The sequence below is a fragment of the Camelus ferus genome, chromosome 23, assembly GCF_009834535.1.
Source record: "Camelus ferus isolate YT-003-E chromosome 23, BCGSAC_Cfer_1.0, whole genome shotgun sequence".
Classification (NCBI taxonomy): Eukaryota; Metazoa; Chordata; class Mammalia; order Artiodactyla; family Camelidae; genus Camelus; species Camelus ferus.
Window position 1 is genome coordinate 17146299 of NC_045718.1, and position 15543 is coordinate 17161841.

A 15543-nucleotide genomic window follows, 5' to 3' on the forward strand; every position below is an offset into this window, starting at 1 on the left:
TTTATATTTCCCTGTGCTATACAGTATAATCTTGTTTATCTATTCTGCATTTTAAAATCCTAGTCTGTCCCTTCCCACCCCCTTGGCAACCATAAGTTTGTATTCTATGTCTATGAGTATGTTTCTGTTTTGTATTTATGCCTTTTTTTTTTTTTTTTTTTAGATTCCTCATATGAGCAATCTCATATGGTATTTTTCTTTCTCTTTCTTGCTTACTTCACTTAGAATGACATTCTCCAGGAACATCCATGTTGCTGCAAATGGCATTTTGTTGTCGGTTTTTGTGGCTGAATAGTATTCCATCGTATAAATATACCACTTCTTATTTATTCAGTCATCTGTTGATGGACATCTAGGCTGCTTCCATATCTTGGCTATTGTAAATATTGCTGCTATGAATATTGGGGTGCCAGTGCCATTTTGAAGTAGGGTTCCTTCTGGATATATGCCTAGGAGTGGGATTACTGGGTCACATGGTAAGTCTATTCCTAGTCTTTTGAGGAATCTCCATACTGTTTTCCACAGTGGCTTTCCTTGCTTCCCTCTCCCACTCTTACTGATTTAGATGTCTTATTTTACAATTTTGTGTTTATTCTTTTGCAATTCATGGCAGTTATCTCCTTTCCAGTTATGAGTTTCTCATTTTTGTAGCATGCTGCTTCTTTTCTATTTAGAGTAAACCTGTCAATATTTCTTTTAGCATGGGTTTAGTGTTGCTAAACTCTTTTAATTTTTGCTTGTCTGTGAAGTTCTTTATCTCTCCTATTCTAAAGGATAGCCTTGCTGGATAGAGTATCCTAGGCTGCATCTTTTTTCCTTTCAGGACTTTGAATATATCTTGCCACTCCCTTCTGGCCTGTAGTGTTTGTGTAGAGAAATCAGCTGAGAGCCTTATGGGGGTTCCCTTGTAACTCACTCTTTGTTTTTCTCTTGCTGTCTTTAGGATCATTTCTTTATCCTTGACTCTGGCCATCTTGATTATGATATGTCTTGGTGTGGGTCTGTTTGGATTCTTCCTGTTTGGAACCCTCTGAGCCTCCTTTACTTGGATATCTGATTCCTTTAGGTTTGGGAAGTTTTCAGTCATGATTTCTTCAAAACCTTTTCAATCCCCTTTGTTCTTGCTTCCCCATATGGAATCCCTATTATGTGTAGATTGGCACACTTTATATTATCTCATAGGTTCCTAATATTGTTTTCATTGTTTTTTATTTGTTTTTCTCTCAGCTGTTCTGATTGGGTGCTTTCTGTTGTCCTGTCTTCTTGGTCACTTATTCGTTCCTCTGCATTACCTAGTCTGCTTTGCACAGCCTTTAGGTCAGCTCTCATCTCAGCAAATGAGTTTACTAATTCTACTTGGTTCTTCTTTACAGCTTCTATTTCATTTTTGACATATTTTATATCTCTAAACACTATTTCTTTTAGTTCCTTCAGTACTTTGATCACTCCTTTTTTGAAATCTTGATCTAGTAGGCTATCAATATGTATTTCCTTGATCGTGCTTTCAGGGGATTTCTCTTGATCTTTTAATTGCTTCTTCATATTGCTCTTATCTCTCTGGCACTGTGGCTTAAGGAGTATCAGTTATCTAGTTCTCCTGGAGGTGATGTGCTCTTAATGATTTTATTGAGAGGTCTTTGTGTCTTCATCCTGTTTCACCTACTCAGCTTGCTGTTTCCAGAGGCCCTCTGTTGGTGCCCTCATCTGTGCTGCTCCCAGTGGCTGTCGGCTAGCAGATCGCGCCCCCTCCTAACACTGGGTCAGGAGCTGAGCTCTTACCCAGTGGGTGGGCGGGTCTCTCCCCCTCCCAATGCTGCGGTCGGATGCTGCGCTCAGGGGGAGACAGGTGGGAGGATTGTGCTCCCTCCCAGCACCGTGGTCAGGTGCTGCATTCCTGCCAGGAAGATGGGTTGCCGCCCGCCCTTTCCCTGTGCTGGTTGCTCAGCTGCTCTGTGCAGCTGCCCACTCCGCCTAGGGTTGGCGCTCTGAAGGTGGGCTTGGGGAGACCGCAGAAGGGCCTGGCTCCTGCTTCTTGCCAAATCTCAGCTCCTTGTTTGTCTTGGAGGCACAAGTTCTCTGAGGTGCCAGGGCAGAAAGATCCTATCTTCCTTGGGCTGTAGACAAGTCTCAGTCCTGCCTAGGAGGTTGCGGAGCCCCGGGTGTGGATTCAGGGCTCGGCCCTGCCCCCGCCCGGGCGCTCGCACAGGAGGAGGTGGCGGCTGCAGTTGCGCCCCGCCTCTCTTCTCGCGAGAAGCGCCAGTAATGGCAGCGAAGGTCTGAGGAGACAAGGGGTACAGCGCCCCGCCCCTCAGGGCACACCAGCCATGTTGCTTTGCTTTTTTCGCAATTTATGGGGGACCGAGGTTGTTCCGCTCTGTATCCCCTCCCAGCCATGGCACACAGCCCCCTGCAGTCCCCCGAGGCTGCCTCAGTGCAGCCGCCCCCATTCTCCGCCCGGCTCGGGTGGCCCGTCTCGGCCCCAGCTGCGGGCTTGCGTCTCAGGCTGGGTGTCGCGGGGACCCTTTGTGCCCGTTTACCTCAGTTCTGTCAGTCAAGGTGTGCTTGGGACAGATCTGAGCCTCCGAGGCTCCCCCTCCGTCCTGCTGGCCTCTCCATTGGAGGGGAGGGTGCCCAGTGAACGAGTGCCAGTCCTCCTTTGCTGCTCCCTCCCTGTGGGACCGGTCCCACACTGTTTTGCTTTTTCTTCTTTCTTTTTTCCTACCAGATTTTTGGCATCTTTGTCTTTAGAAAAGGGCGATGTTCTGTCAGAGTTCAGCAGGTGCTCTGGTTGGCTGCGTAGGTCCGTAGATGTGAGTGTTGGTGTATTTGTGGGAGAGGGTGAGCTACGAGCATCCTTCTACTCCGCCATCTTGCTTCTCTCTATCTTTGGGAGTTTATGCCTTTTAAAATTCTATTATCATTTAGTGGAATGATAATATGAATATGAATAATGAATATGAATGATAATATGAATATGAGTATGTTGAACTTGTTATCTTTAACGAGCCATCCCATTTAACCCAACCCACATCCATCTGGCTTCCTTTTCCACTATTTCCCTGAAATGGCTCTTGTTCATCAGTGAGCTCTAGGTCGCCAAATTCTACAGACTCTTCTAAGCCTCCTCTAACTTGATCTTCATATATCATCTGACTAATATCCAACATTGTTTGACCATGTTCTGTTTCTCAAATAACTATTTTCTCTTGGATTTCATGACATGAAATTCTCACACACCTCTGATAATTCTCAGTTATCTTTGGTGGCTCTTCTTTAACTGACTTCTAAATGCTGGTCCTTTTTCCTTTATCTCTGTGGTTTGGTGCTGAGCCTTCTGCTCTTCACAAACTCTCTCTAGTTGATCCCTTCCACTCTTCTATCTTTTAACTATTTATAGCTCAAGAAATCCAAAATTTAGATCTTAATATTTAGACATATTTTTTGAACTTCCAGTCTATAGTTGTCTATATGATATCTTTTCAGATGATTCAGAAACATCTTAAACCTAACATGTCTAAAGTCTTGTTTTCTGTATTCTTTCCAAATATTCTCCCTCTCCCTTGTCCATGGGTCAGTAAATGTCACTTTCATTCACCAGGGGCTTGAGTAAAAACCCTGAGAAATATTCTAGATGCTTCCCTCTCTCTTACTCCTCATGTCACCAAGTCCTGGAGAGCCTATCTCCAAAGTATATCTTAAAACTATCCTCTTCTGTTAATGTTTATCTAGTCCAAGCTATCATCCATTTATTAGCTTTTCATCCTTAAAGAAGTTATCAAATCTCTCTAATCCCAAGTAACCATATCTACAAAATACATAAGATAATAATAATATATATCCCATAGAGTTATTGTGAGGGTTACATGACATAATGAAAATGCTATGTACAGTGTAAGCACTCAAAGATGCTATCATAATTATTACATCATCATTTATATATGTCATATATATATGAGGCAGTAGCCTCCTCCTAACTGGTCCTCCATTTCCATTCTTGACCCCTTAATCCATTCCCTACAGGGCAGTTGAAATGACGTGGAGAAACATAAATTTGATGTCTTCTTTAAAATGCTTTAATGTCCTCCCAATGCTCTTAGGATATTCCTAAATTACACATTAACATCATTCATTTATATGTTCATTCATTCAAATAAATATTGAATGCCTACTATGTGTCCAATTCTTTATTAGGTGCTGAGAATACAATGGTAATAAGAAAGAACCAGTCCCTGCCCTCATGGACAAACTACTTGGGGACACAAATACAAAATAAAAAAGCCAATAAAATGTGGTACATATGAATTAGGGTAAGTGCTTAATATAGCTTATGGATGTTGTAAATCTGAATACTTGCTTCAAAAACTTCATTTCATGTTCCTCTTTCCCTGTTTACCACACTATTTCCACACTAACGCCTGGAAAATATTTCATTTCCTCCTGCAACATAGTGTTTGCAAATGTTACACCCTATACTTGGAATGTTCTTCTTACTCATCAGTTAGGACTAACTCCTATTAATGCTTCAGGTTTCAGCTTAAATGTCACTTTCTCAAAAAGGCTTTCCCAGATTAATCACTTTTGATAAGATTCTCCAAACCCTAGTATTCTCTTCATAGCATCTCTATTTCTGTTCCTTTATAGCATTGTTTCCCCTCACCCATCCCATGTATTCTCAGCATCCATGGTAGTTTCTAGAATAACGTTAACAATCACAAATGCGTATTGAATGAATGACTATCCTTGTAATTCTGAGGTATTTGATATCATATCGTACAAGAATTTTTAAAAACTGCTTAACAATTTATCTGAGATAAACTGACTTAAGCTGTTCTAGCCAAATTCAAGATAATTTTCTCAGTCTTCATTGTTATAGATTAAGAGTGAAAAAAATAAGGCTTGATGTGAAAGGATGGGTCTAATGGGAAGAGTCACTTTGGCAGAAAGTCAACATAATTCGAAGTCTGTTCCTTAGTTTTGTAGGTTTAAAAAAAGGTTGGTTTACTCCATAATATTCAAGCTCTGGGAGAAGTAATTTAATCCAATAAAATTAATAAGAGAATTAATTATCAATCCCAATGCAAAGTAGTTAAATCATGGAAGTTTGGAATTCTATAGTTGTAAAGTTCTGTACACAATTAGGATGGATAATTTTGTGAAATACCTCACATAATAAACTCTAAAAAATGATTCTCATTCAATGATAAAGGACATAGTTTCTATTTAATTCAATATAAATATCCAACAGGATAGAAGTGAACTGTGCTAGACATTCATGCTTACTTGATAAAGTACTTCTTACTTCTGGACAGTTTTAAATAAATACTAACAAATTCTTACTATTCCCCCTTCTCCATTGCTGATGATAAAATTGTTATTAAATCATTTGCTTCATATTTCCACTTCCAAGATTATATCTTTTTTTTAAAAAACAATTTTTTGGTAGTTGTTTCTTGATTATCATAAAAAAGGTGTTGCTGAGGACCCCCATTTCCAGTAATGCTGGACTAGGTAATTCAGATAAACCCTCCTTGCAGAAGTAGTGGGGAGCCGAAAATGTGGTGAAGAATTTGAAGAATTGCCAGGCCTGTATCAGGATGAGGATAGAGGTCGGGTGTGATGTAAACAACATTTGGGGCCACTTTTCCTCTGGAGACATTACTCTCTTCCAGAATGGTTGCCTGAGATGCTACGGGATGCTTCTGGTAGCTCCACAGAAGCAAGGGATCAGAGACTGGAGTCCAGGATCCCTAATGGTTGGGAGCTAGTGAACCACACTCACTGTGGGTTGGGATCTCAAGGAGCTGCACCCCAGGAGTGAGCACGAACCCTCTCGACACTGGGGAGGGGACGAGCTGTGTCGGACTTACTAAGTTATAGTTATGTCTATATATTCTACTTTATTAGCTACTTAAGATCTTATCAGGAATAATTTTTTCTATATTTTGTATTTAAACTCAGCATTGATTTTGAACTTGACTTGAGTAAGCTTCAACTTCAAGTTAACAGCTTTCAGCCTACTGCAATTATTTAAGAGGGCCATCATTAGGGTTTTAGAGCAAGGCCAAGTCACTGTGGCACCTACTCTAATAGCTTAACTAATAAAGGCCTTCAACTGAATACACAGAAATAGTAAGTTCAGAAAACTCTTTTTGGTGTAAGGAAAGAATTTTATGACAGGCAGTGAAACAGTTAAGAGGGAGGCAGGTACTAAAGCAAAGAGAAAGGACTATTTATTCTCAGAGCTGTTTCCTCATGAATTCTTGATTATTTTTTAAATCACACATGTAGAACTTACTAAAGTTTTTATGAGTTTGGGAAAATATGTTCATGATACCCTGGCACTTAATTTTATCTGATAAATGCCCTCAAAAGCTATGAACACAATAGAGACAAAGACAAGTCAGAACAAACTTTTAAAGTACAGGAAGTATTTGAGATGCTGGCTTTTCTATTCTTGAACCTCTCATTTTAGTTTTAGAAATACAATAAAATAAGCATAGTATATACTACTCCCAAATATAGAAGCCCTACTTTGCAGCCTCCACCATATTACTAAATAAGAGTGCAAGCCACTTCTTTCCAAACACTAATGGATGGAAGAGAAAAAGAAAAATTAAAAAACTCACTTTTTTTTTTTTTCCTGGGGAAGAAGTTCTTTTTCTAATTATTCATTTCACAACTAGCATTTGAAACAAAATTTTCAAGATGTCAGGGGCATAATAACTTGTAGCTCTATTTTTCATAAGGCAGAAGTTACACTGCAATACTCAAAAGCACCCTCTTTTCTATTTATGTTAGGTTTTTAAGGTAAATTTTACTTTGTAATATTCACCCCTTATTGGTCAGAGTTCCTTCCTATAGAGCCTCAGAGAATAAATCTAATTCATCTTTCAAATAACACTTTTCCAAATGTGAAGTTGGCCATCACCATCAATCTGTTATCCCTTTTCTCTGGGTACTTTCTACAGTTCCTTCAGCTGAACATGACAGCTATCAAACCTTCGTTTTCCCATCGTTTTACAGGCAAAATCCTCATCCATATTTCCTATGCAATGTGATTAAAGCAGGATGCATTAACACTATTGCTGCTGCTGCTGCTTCTTTTTAAAGCTCATTTAACAATTAAAATGCAACTATTTCTTCAGCCCCAGTCACATCACCCTGTTGGGATCAGAATTATAGTTAAGTACTATTGCTATTTCTTTGTCAACTCAACTATGAAACCAGGTTTTATTCTTGCTGGACTCACACAGTGGGTTTAGAACTTGAGGGCAGGACTTCACATTTATGAGTATTTGATTTTAGGGTTTTTCAGCCTGTTGAGGTTTTTGAATTGTCATTTATTGTACTATCAGCCCTCTCTGGATTTATACTATCTGTAAATTTTAATAACTATCTTAAGTAGTGGGTTAAGATAGACTGCATGAGGCTAAGGCTGTAGGGCTGACAGAAGCCATCAGAGGTCTCTGGAAGTTGATACTGATGCGTTTAAGTAACTGTGGTCATAGTTGTGGTTCTGACTTCCACCATGCATCAGCATTGCCTTGAGGGCTTGTTGTAACAGATTTTTGGCCTCATTTATTTCTGATTTCTGTCTCGATCTGCATTTCTAAAAGTGGCCAGGTAATGTGATGAACAGTTTGCGAAGCATTGCTTTATGGGTGCAGTTAATTGTTGAACAAGCTACAACCACATGAGACTCCTTACAAACCTTTTCATATGAGGTTTGGCTTGAGTGGATTTATGCCAATTCCCAAACACATATTTTGTCCTGGTGCACAAATTGATTAGATTGCATTATGGTTCCATTTCCATACTTTTAAAGCTTTCAATGAGAAGGAAATAAAAGTAGTTCAATTTAGTTAGCAGAAACCTGGCCAATTCCAACAATCCCAGTGTCATTTCAAACAAATGTTTAAATGCTGACATTGTCAACAATTAATTATCAAGTAAATTCTCCCAGAGAGATGTTGCAGCTTCCAAACAGATCTAAGTTCACAGAGATCTCAGCCTATTATAAATGAAAGGGAACTTGCAGCCTTTCCACTTTGACAATTTGTCAGCAACAGACGCTGAATTACAACTTTCAGGAGCTGATTGCATACCAGAAAATTAAGAGTCAAAGAAGGGAAATTTCAGATACCCTCTGGTGTTTGACATGAGAAACTAAAATGTTTCTTCTTTCTAAGTCACTAAGTTTCCACCTACAGCGTGAGACTTGGCAGAAATTGGCACACAAGTCAAAGTGGTTGTCTATCAGCTTTTGATAATAAATATGTAACTTGAAGTGTAGCAGCTGTTCACTGGCCCTCTGCCCTTCCCCAAATATGCTCAGACAACAATATTTTCACTTCATTTATTCCTTCAAAACAAGTCACTTCATACAATAGCATTTAGGTATTTAAAATTATACACCTCATAAATAAAATCAATGCATCTTAATGACAAAGGCAAAATCACATGAGTTGTACAAAATGAAATTAGACATCTCTCAGGTAGCAGCAATGCACTAACTTTGAAAAAATGATCGCAAATAAACAAAGGAATATTTTTAAAACAAGAAAGCACTGTCCATTTTCATTAAGGAAAAAATAGATTCTTACGCCAAGAGAAACAGAACTTGGTTCTGTTTTGTCCTTCCTTACTACTTTTCAAGTCATATTTTAAAGCTCTAAATTTGATGGTTTGGTGGGTTTCTTTTTGCTCCAGGAATTTCAACCTCTATTGCATTAACACAGGAAATATAGGACTATTGTTACCCCCTATTCCTTTTGACAAGCTATATTTTAAGCTTAATTCAACACCCTTTTAAAGGAAAAAAAATTACTCTTCGCTAAGGAAATTATATTTCCTGTAAACAGCTTATGTCATGATGGCACCAAGGTGAACTGGGAAACTGACAAGAAGCAGGTGCCCTGGTCCTTTTAAGCAAATTATAGGCTACAGCTAACCACGTATCCTATACTAGTTACGAAGTCAGACTCATGTAATCTTAGTAGAAATTGTAAACCTTTCTTAAGTTAATTTATTTACTTATAGCTTAACTAAATCATATCTTCACTATCCCTAAACTCCTAGATGTAGGTTTGTAATTTTAAAAACAAGTATAAAAAGGCATCATAGCAAAATGCTTATATTTGTGGTTTTATATTTTACTGACAAGCTTTTCAGTTGTGGCCTTGCTACATTCTATGCCAAGAAATGGGCGAGGGGGGTTAAGGTGACACAAAGGCATTGCTTAAAAAATTTTCTGAAAAGCCTAATTCAGGATTAGGAATGCACTCATTTGAGGATCTCTTTTGTTTACGTGGTACCTCATTTTCTGGCCCCTATCTCCCTTTACTCTAAAACAGGAGGGTTATCAATCTCTAAACTCTATCAACCAAGACCCAAATCAGCACCCCACAATTCTGTGTCAATGTAATAATTTCTTTAAAGTCAAATATTCATAGCACTGTAAACAAAATGTCAGCTAAGTTTTGGAGAAGATGGAAAAAAAAAAACACCCTTTCAGTCAGGGAAGTCTTAATAATATTTTTAAGTTGGCTGAAATATCTCAACTCTTAGAAGAAAACATCTTTAGTTAATAAACTAGCTTATTCAAATCAAGTGTTTCACTTTACACTTAAAAATGATGTTGCGTATACGTGATACTTTTAAAACCTCTGACTCAAAAATCAGCTCCATTAAAATAAGTTTGCTTAGAAACAATGAAGAGTTTTAAGGATCTAATCTTTTCAAAATTGTAGTGGTCATCTTTGTGCTACAAGGACAAATCTGAATACCGCACTGTACAATGAATAATAAACAATCACATTACAGAAATAAGTAACATTTTGAAAGCTAGGGACAAAGCGTGCTTCTAAGTTACTGAAATCGAGTTCTACTGTTACCAAACACCAGCATATTGTATCACTGGATACACTATACACTGATGGTAACTGTTGATTTAGAAGAGCTGACTGTTAGCAACTCAAGAGTTACATTTTAATATCTTGGATAAGATCCCTGGAGAGGGCTGACATGTAAACTTTTATTTCATATTTTTAAAGTGCTGCAAACAATAACAAACGCATGTTCTCAACACACGAAAGAACATAAAAATCTTAATATATGAAAATTTAGGAAGGCCACCTGATTCATAAAGAAAAAAAACATCACTCTGCTAATTCTGTATACTCCCCATTCAACTTTTTCAAAAAGGACATAGAAAACTGTTCAGTTAGGATAACTTGCAACATTCATGTTTTAATGCCTACACAAGATGGAAAGAATAAGCTAGATATGCAAGTTAGGTCTGGGTATTTAGAGGCATGTATAGGTAAGTAATATAGCGTTAATTCATTCCTGATTATGACTTTGCTGGGAATTGAACTTCATGGAATAATTAAGTGGCGTGACTATATTAGATTTGTCAACAGGGTCAAGCTGACCAGCCCCCAAACTTTCCAAGATACCACGTGACTGTGCTCATTATCCATCCATGGGAATCAATTAAGAAATCAACCATGAACCATTCACAGAAGATGTACCACACTGATGTCTTCACAGGGCTATCATATCACAAAATTCCCAGAGAGATACATTTGAACTTCTGAAATCACTCTATCCAGAAGTGTATCTTGATAGCCCTGTATCTAATCTACAAATCCAAAGGATTTGTAGGGAAAGAAGAGTAAGGGAAGGGAAGTGTAGGGGATCGGAAAGCACAATCTTCAGTCATTCTGCTACTAATGTAAACAATCCTTATTTTAATTAAAAAAAGAAAACAAACTCTTGTATGGCAGTCAAAAACTGAATGAATAGGAAGAAGGGTTTCACTCTGCTCAAGTGCAAATTTAAGAAAAAATTCATTTTAATCCTGCTGCAAGGTTTTCAAAATTCTCAAGATTAGAATTTACACACACTAATGAATTAATTTCCAGAGTATAATAAGTGCAATTAAAAAAATCTTTAAGTTCTTCTGAGGCTTAGAAGCTTGAGTTCACAGTAAGTACAAGTTTAGGTTTTTAATCCCCAATAATTAAATCAAATGGTCTGCAAATAGTGCTTCATCTTGAATTTCCCATGATCAAAACATTAAAATCCTAGTGCTGAATTTCAGCAGATGATTAAGTTAAAAAGTCATTATTGAGAGTGATCTATCAGTGATTAACTGAGGAATGCACAACCCAGTTAATAGGTAAATTAGAAATAAAACAAGATCCCCTGAATAAATGTCTGACACTTGTTATCACAGCATAAGCTTAAATATGCAAACAAAAACACTTAAAATGACAGTTTTAATTTTATAAAATATCAGATTGTACTTCCTTCCATTTGTTAAATTAAAATCAAATGTAGATAGAGTATTCTCAATTTTAAAGTGACAGAAATTTATGTTGGGAAACACATCAATATATGCCTGGTACATTATAAATTACTCAATAAATATTTGTTGCATGAATAGACATCACTAAAATTCCAGTAAGCAAATATCAAGTTTGGCCCCTGAAATACTTAAAAAAGGAAGGCAAGGTTTATGAATAATGATGCATAAAGCTCAAATTGATGAGTGTTACCCAGTGGTATACTCTTAACTTACAGCTTTAAATTTAATATTTTCTGGGGGAAATAAGAGATACAAAATCCTTTAGACCAGATGACAGCTACAACGAGATTTTCAATCATATTCCTCTGTACATATTATGATTGCCAAACATTAAGTATCACAAGCTCACAAATGCTATTTTTAAGGCTCAGTAAAATAGAAAATTAAACACTTTTGAGTTATACTGACCATAACACCTTAACGCAAAGAGCTGTCCATACAAAAGGTACTCAGGAAATGTTATCTAATGATTTCAAGCATAATTCGTGAATTGCTCCTTAAAGATACTTCCCCCTAAATTGTTCCACGTTCCTTAGTTTTACATGGCCGCCTCCACCAAGTGAAAGCGCTAGAAGCGAATTTCAACTTTAAAACACCTGCCAAGAAGGTACGCTAAGAGAGACGTAAGAGCTTTAAAGTACACCACTGGTTTTCTAAGTGAGGACACTTAATTAAAAAATGAGACCAAGATAACAAAACTTCACAACATTAAGCCTTTTCACATTATGTGAAATGATACATAACACATTATAATTTAGCATCCCTGATCTTCAGAAGAATTAAGAAAAGAGGTAGAAAACTTTTATCTGGAAGATCTCAGAGTGAAGCTAAGTTTTAGAGGGTGTGCCTTGTGGATTAGCCCACCAAGCAAATGGCTATGAATCTAGTATTAGGAAGAAGCAGAATTCTGAGAAAGCGGAATAAGGCAAGATTTAAAAATTGTCATCTTTTGGAAGTGAAACAAATTCATTCAGTATTATTATCCCCATTACTTTAAAACTCTGCAAAAGTCAAAGTAAAAGATTGTGGATAAGCAAAGTGCTAGTTTGCAGAAACATGAAATTTTTTAAAAGAGCATTAGTGTGGGATAAGGCTCGCATGAAAACACACACTGTTTAGGGAAGCAAAGGAGCTCACAAAAACCAAACCAAAGCATAGTGTTATCACTTGACATGAAAATTCTGGGGAGTTGGAGGAAGTGCTCTTAACAAATTTGAGGAAATTAAATACCTCCAGATGAATCTTCAGGTAAAAAGGCAAAAATCGAGCACTAAAATTTTGAAGAACTTCAACGAAAAAAACATATCCTGCTTAATTTTAAAGTTTTATGCAATGTGACAAAGATGAATACATGAGCTGCATTAAAACAAGAGGCCAACGGTCTTTTAAAGCTTCAGTAAGCTGCTCAGGCACCTTTTCCCTCTTACATTCTACTTTTATACACTAGAAGCCCTAATGTGGGCGCTGCCAGCTCCTGCTTTTAGGTAACATTCTCAAGGGCTAGACTCACCCCTGTGAAAACTGCTTGTTCTGTACTTGTAGCTGGTGAAGTACACGTTCACAAAGTCTACCAAACTGCAGTATGAAACCAGCTTTGACAATTCTGAGTATCTTCATTTGAGGAATCCATTCATAATTTAAAGACTATTAACTCAGAGTTTTTAAAAGGACTCAATTACTGGAGACACCGTGGTTTACGTCCAGTGGCCTCACCCAAGGCCTTCTGCATTACCCAAAATATGAAGCTGCCTTCTTCTCCAAGTGAATGCTGCCGGGTGCTAGTTTATAATACTACAACTCAATCTTCAGGTTCGCGTCAGTAGGTAGGTAGCAAGGACCACCTATTCTGTCACCCCAGCAAAAAGAGGGCATGTATCACCACTGTAGACACACATCTGTAAACTTGCACACTAATTTTAATCTTAACAAGGAATTCAGTTTCTTAGTGGTTTTAGGTTAAAAGGATGGTTCAAGCATCGTGTTCTTTTGTTCTTTAGGGTTACAAATAGCTTATTGGAAAACCCAGAGCCTTCTGGATCTGTGAGGTAGTAGGCTTCAATCCTCATCATGCATGGATCACACTTCTCCAAAGTTGGTATGGCCTGTCTCCTTGGCATGGTCCCTTGCTTCTGCTTGTCCAATTAATCCTCTCTGACATACCATGCATCTCAGGGTGAAGCGGTTGACATCAGTAAACTGTCTCCTGCTTCTAGCTTCATCTGCTAATTCCAGTGCTTGTACAAGAACAATATCATCATTAGAGGAGAAAATGGTCAGAGGAGGGGTGTTTGGGTCAGGGAAGACACGCTGAAGGGGATCATAGTGGATTCCATCATAAATAAGCAGGACCCTTTTGGTATATCCTGCATCTTCCCCAAAACGATCAATTCTTACTGTCTGTGTATCTACCACACATATTTCGCATTGATAAAATTTAGACAAAATTGATATCTCAATAGCTCCACCCCAAGTATCATCCCTTTTGATCCAGTCACAGTACTCTTGATTTGTTTTTCCCAGTATCGCCTCGCTGTACAAGACTGGATCACTTGCTACAATCTGTGCTATGAGGCGTCTCATCTCAGGGGCACAAGCTGGATTCAAAACTCCTCCTTCAACAACATAGTACACACTGGTAAAAAGGCAAGAGTTGTCTGCTGGGACCGCCGTTCTGGTAAGCACAGGCAAAGTTTCCCTGACGTAGCTAGGAGCACCAAGTTTTGTAAATGTAGGTGACGTTTTGGGCCTGGTTTGGTCTTCTTCAACGATCAGCATGTCGCCTGTCAAAAATAAAACAAATCCAGAACTGCAGAAAAATTATAGTTGAAACTGAGTGTTCACTAACCAAGTCTGTAAAATACAAACCAAAGGAGTTAAAGTATAAGCTGGAGTTACTAGGGAAAATACAGCTTTTCATCTGAATTTTCATAAAGATGGAAACAGAACAAAGAGAAAAATGCTTCGGGTTGCACCTAATTCAGTAAAAGGGCCTGGGTTATACACTTAAAAAGATACATTTCAAGAACAAAATTTTCTTATGCTTGCTCTCTGCAGTTTAAAAGCACACATCTTCCAAAAGGTGTTTATCATAGACTAGGCCACTAGGGGGTTCTCGTCCTTCGGAAACTTAACATATCTACCCTATTTAGTGTCTACAAGATCCATGATGCAACAGTAGAAAGCTTTTAATTACCAGTATTGCTGTTCAAGTTTTAATACTGGACAGAAATAACTGCGGTTGTTTAGAACTTCAAAGGGCCTTAGTGGGTGTGTTAAAGCAAACTCTAAAACAAGAACATCTGTCAAAATATAAATGGGGGTGATCGCAAAAATGAACCAGGAAAGCAAAAAAAAAAAAAAAAAAAGTATCCTATATCCTTCAGAACTGCTGTTTTCTTTTCACTGATACAGGAGAAAAGAGCCATCAGGACAGAAAAAACAAGCGACCCTCCCTCCTTTAAAATAGTTTTGTGGACGCAGAGGGAAAACAAAATGAATGAGATGTTTTCCAAACAGACCAAAAAGCGGACCGAGGAAAGGAGACCCCAAGCCTTCGGCTTCTCACACAACTTGGGCCCTCCCGGTCTCTTCTAACCGTAGATAAAGTCAAGTAATAGTTGCTAGACACTCGCCCCGGCCTCCGTCAGAGTTCTCTGTTTTGTAACCTATCCTGCCTTGTCCTCAAAGCCCCCAGCCGACCCACAGCCACCTTGCGCCGACTATCTCTGTTCTTCCCCACGCCCTTCTGCGTCCTCCCAGGACTCTGCCTGGCCCCAGCCTCGGCTCCCTTACCTGACTGGATGGGCAAATCCCCCAGAACTGTATCCTCGTTGTTGAGATCCAGGCACTCAGGCGGGTATCCGACGAGGATTCGCTGACAGCCGGGAGCAATCCCGGTGATGGCGGCAATTTGGCCCTGGAGTTCCCGCACCCGGGTCCGGCTGGACAACCCCTGCAAGACATGGGTGCCATCCTTGGCCTTGCAGCGGAGCCGCCACATCGTGTCGGTCCAGCCGCCCACAGGCCAGACACCCGCGGAGCCAGTTTTGGTCCCGGCAGCAGGCTGGCATACGCCGCCGGGGATACCAGCCGCCGGACGGACTCCAAAATGGCCACCCTTTGCCGGGCCAAACATCGCGAGAAGTCACTGGTTGTCACAGTTCTCGCGATAG

At 39.0% G+C, this 15543-nt stretch overlaps 1 protein-coding gene across 1 annotated transcript in view; it reads right to left on the reverse strand.

Moving 5' to 3' along the window:
• Positions 1-15495, reverse strand: part of C23H1orf116 (chromosome 23 C1orf116 homolog) — a 36654-nt gene extending 21159 nt beyond the window's left edge. Inside the window, 1 exon segment of the mRNA XM_032467067.1 lies at positions 15164-15495. Within this exon segment, the coding sequence (XP_032322958.1) occupies positions 15164-15343 (180 nt within the window). The 5' untranslated portion in view covers positions 15344-15495.
• Between the last annotated feature and the right edge of the window lie 48 nt (positions 15496-15543).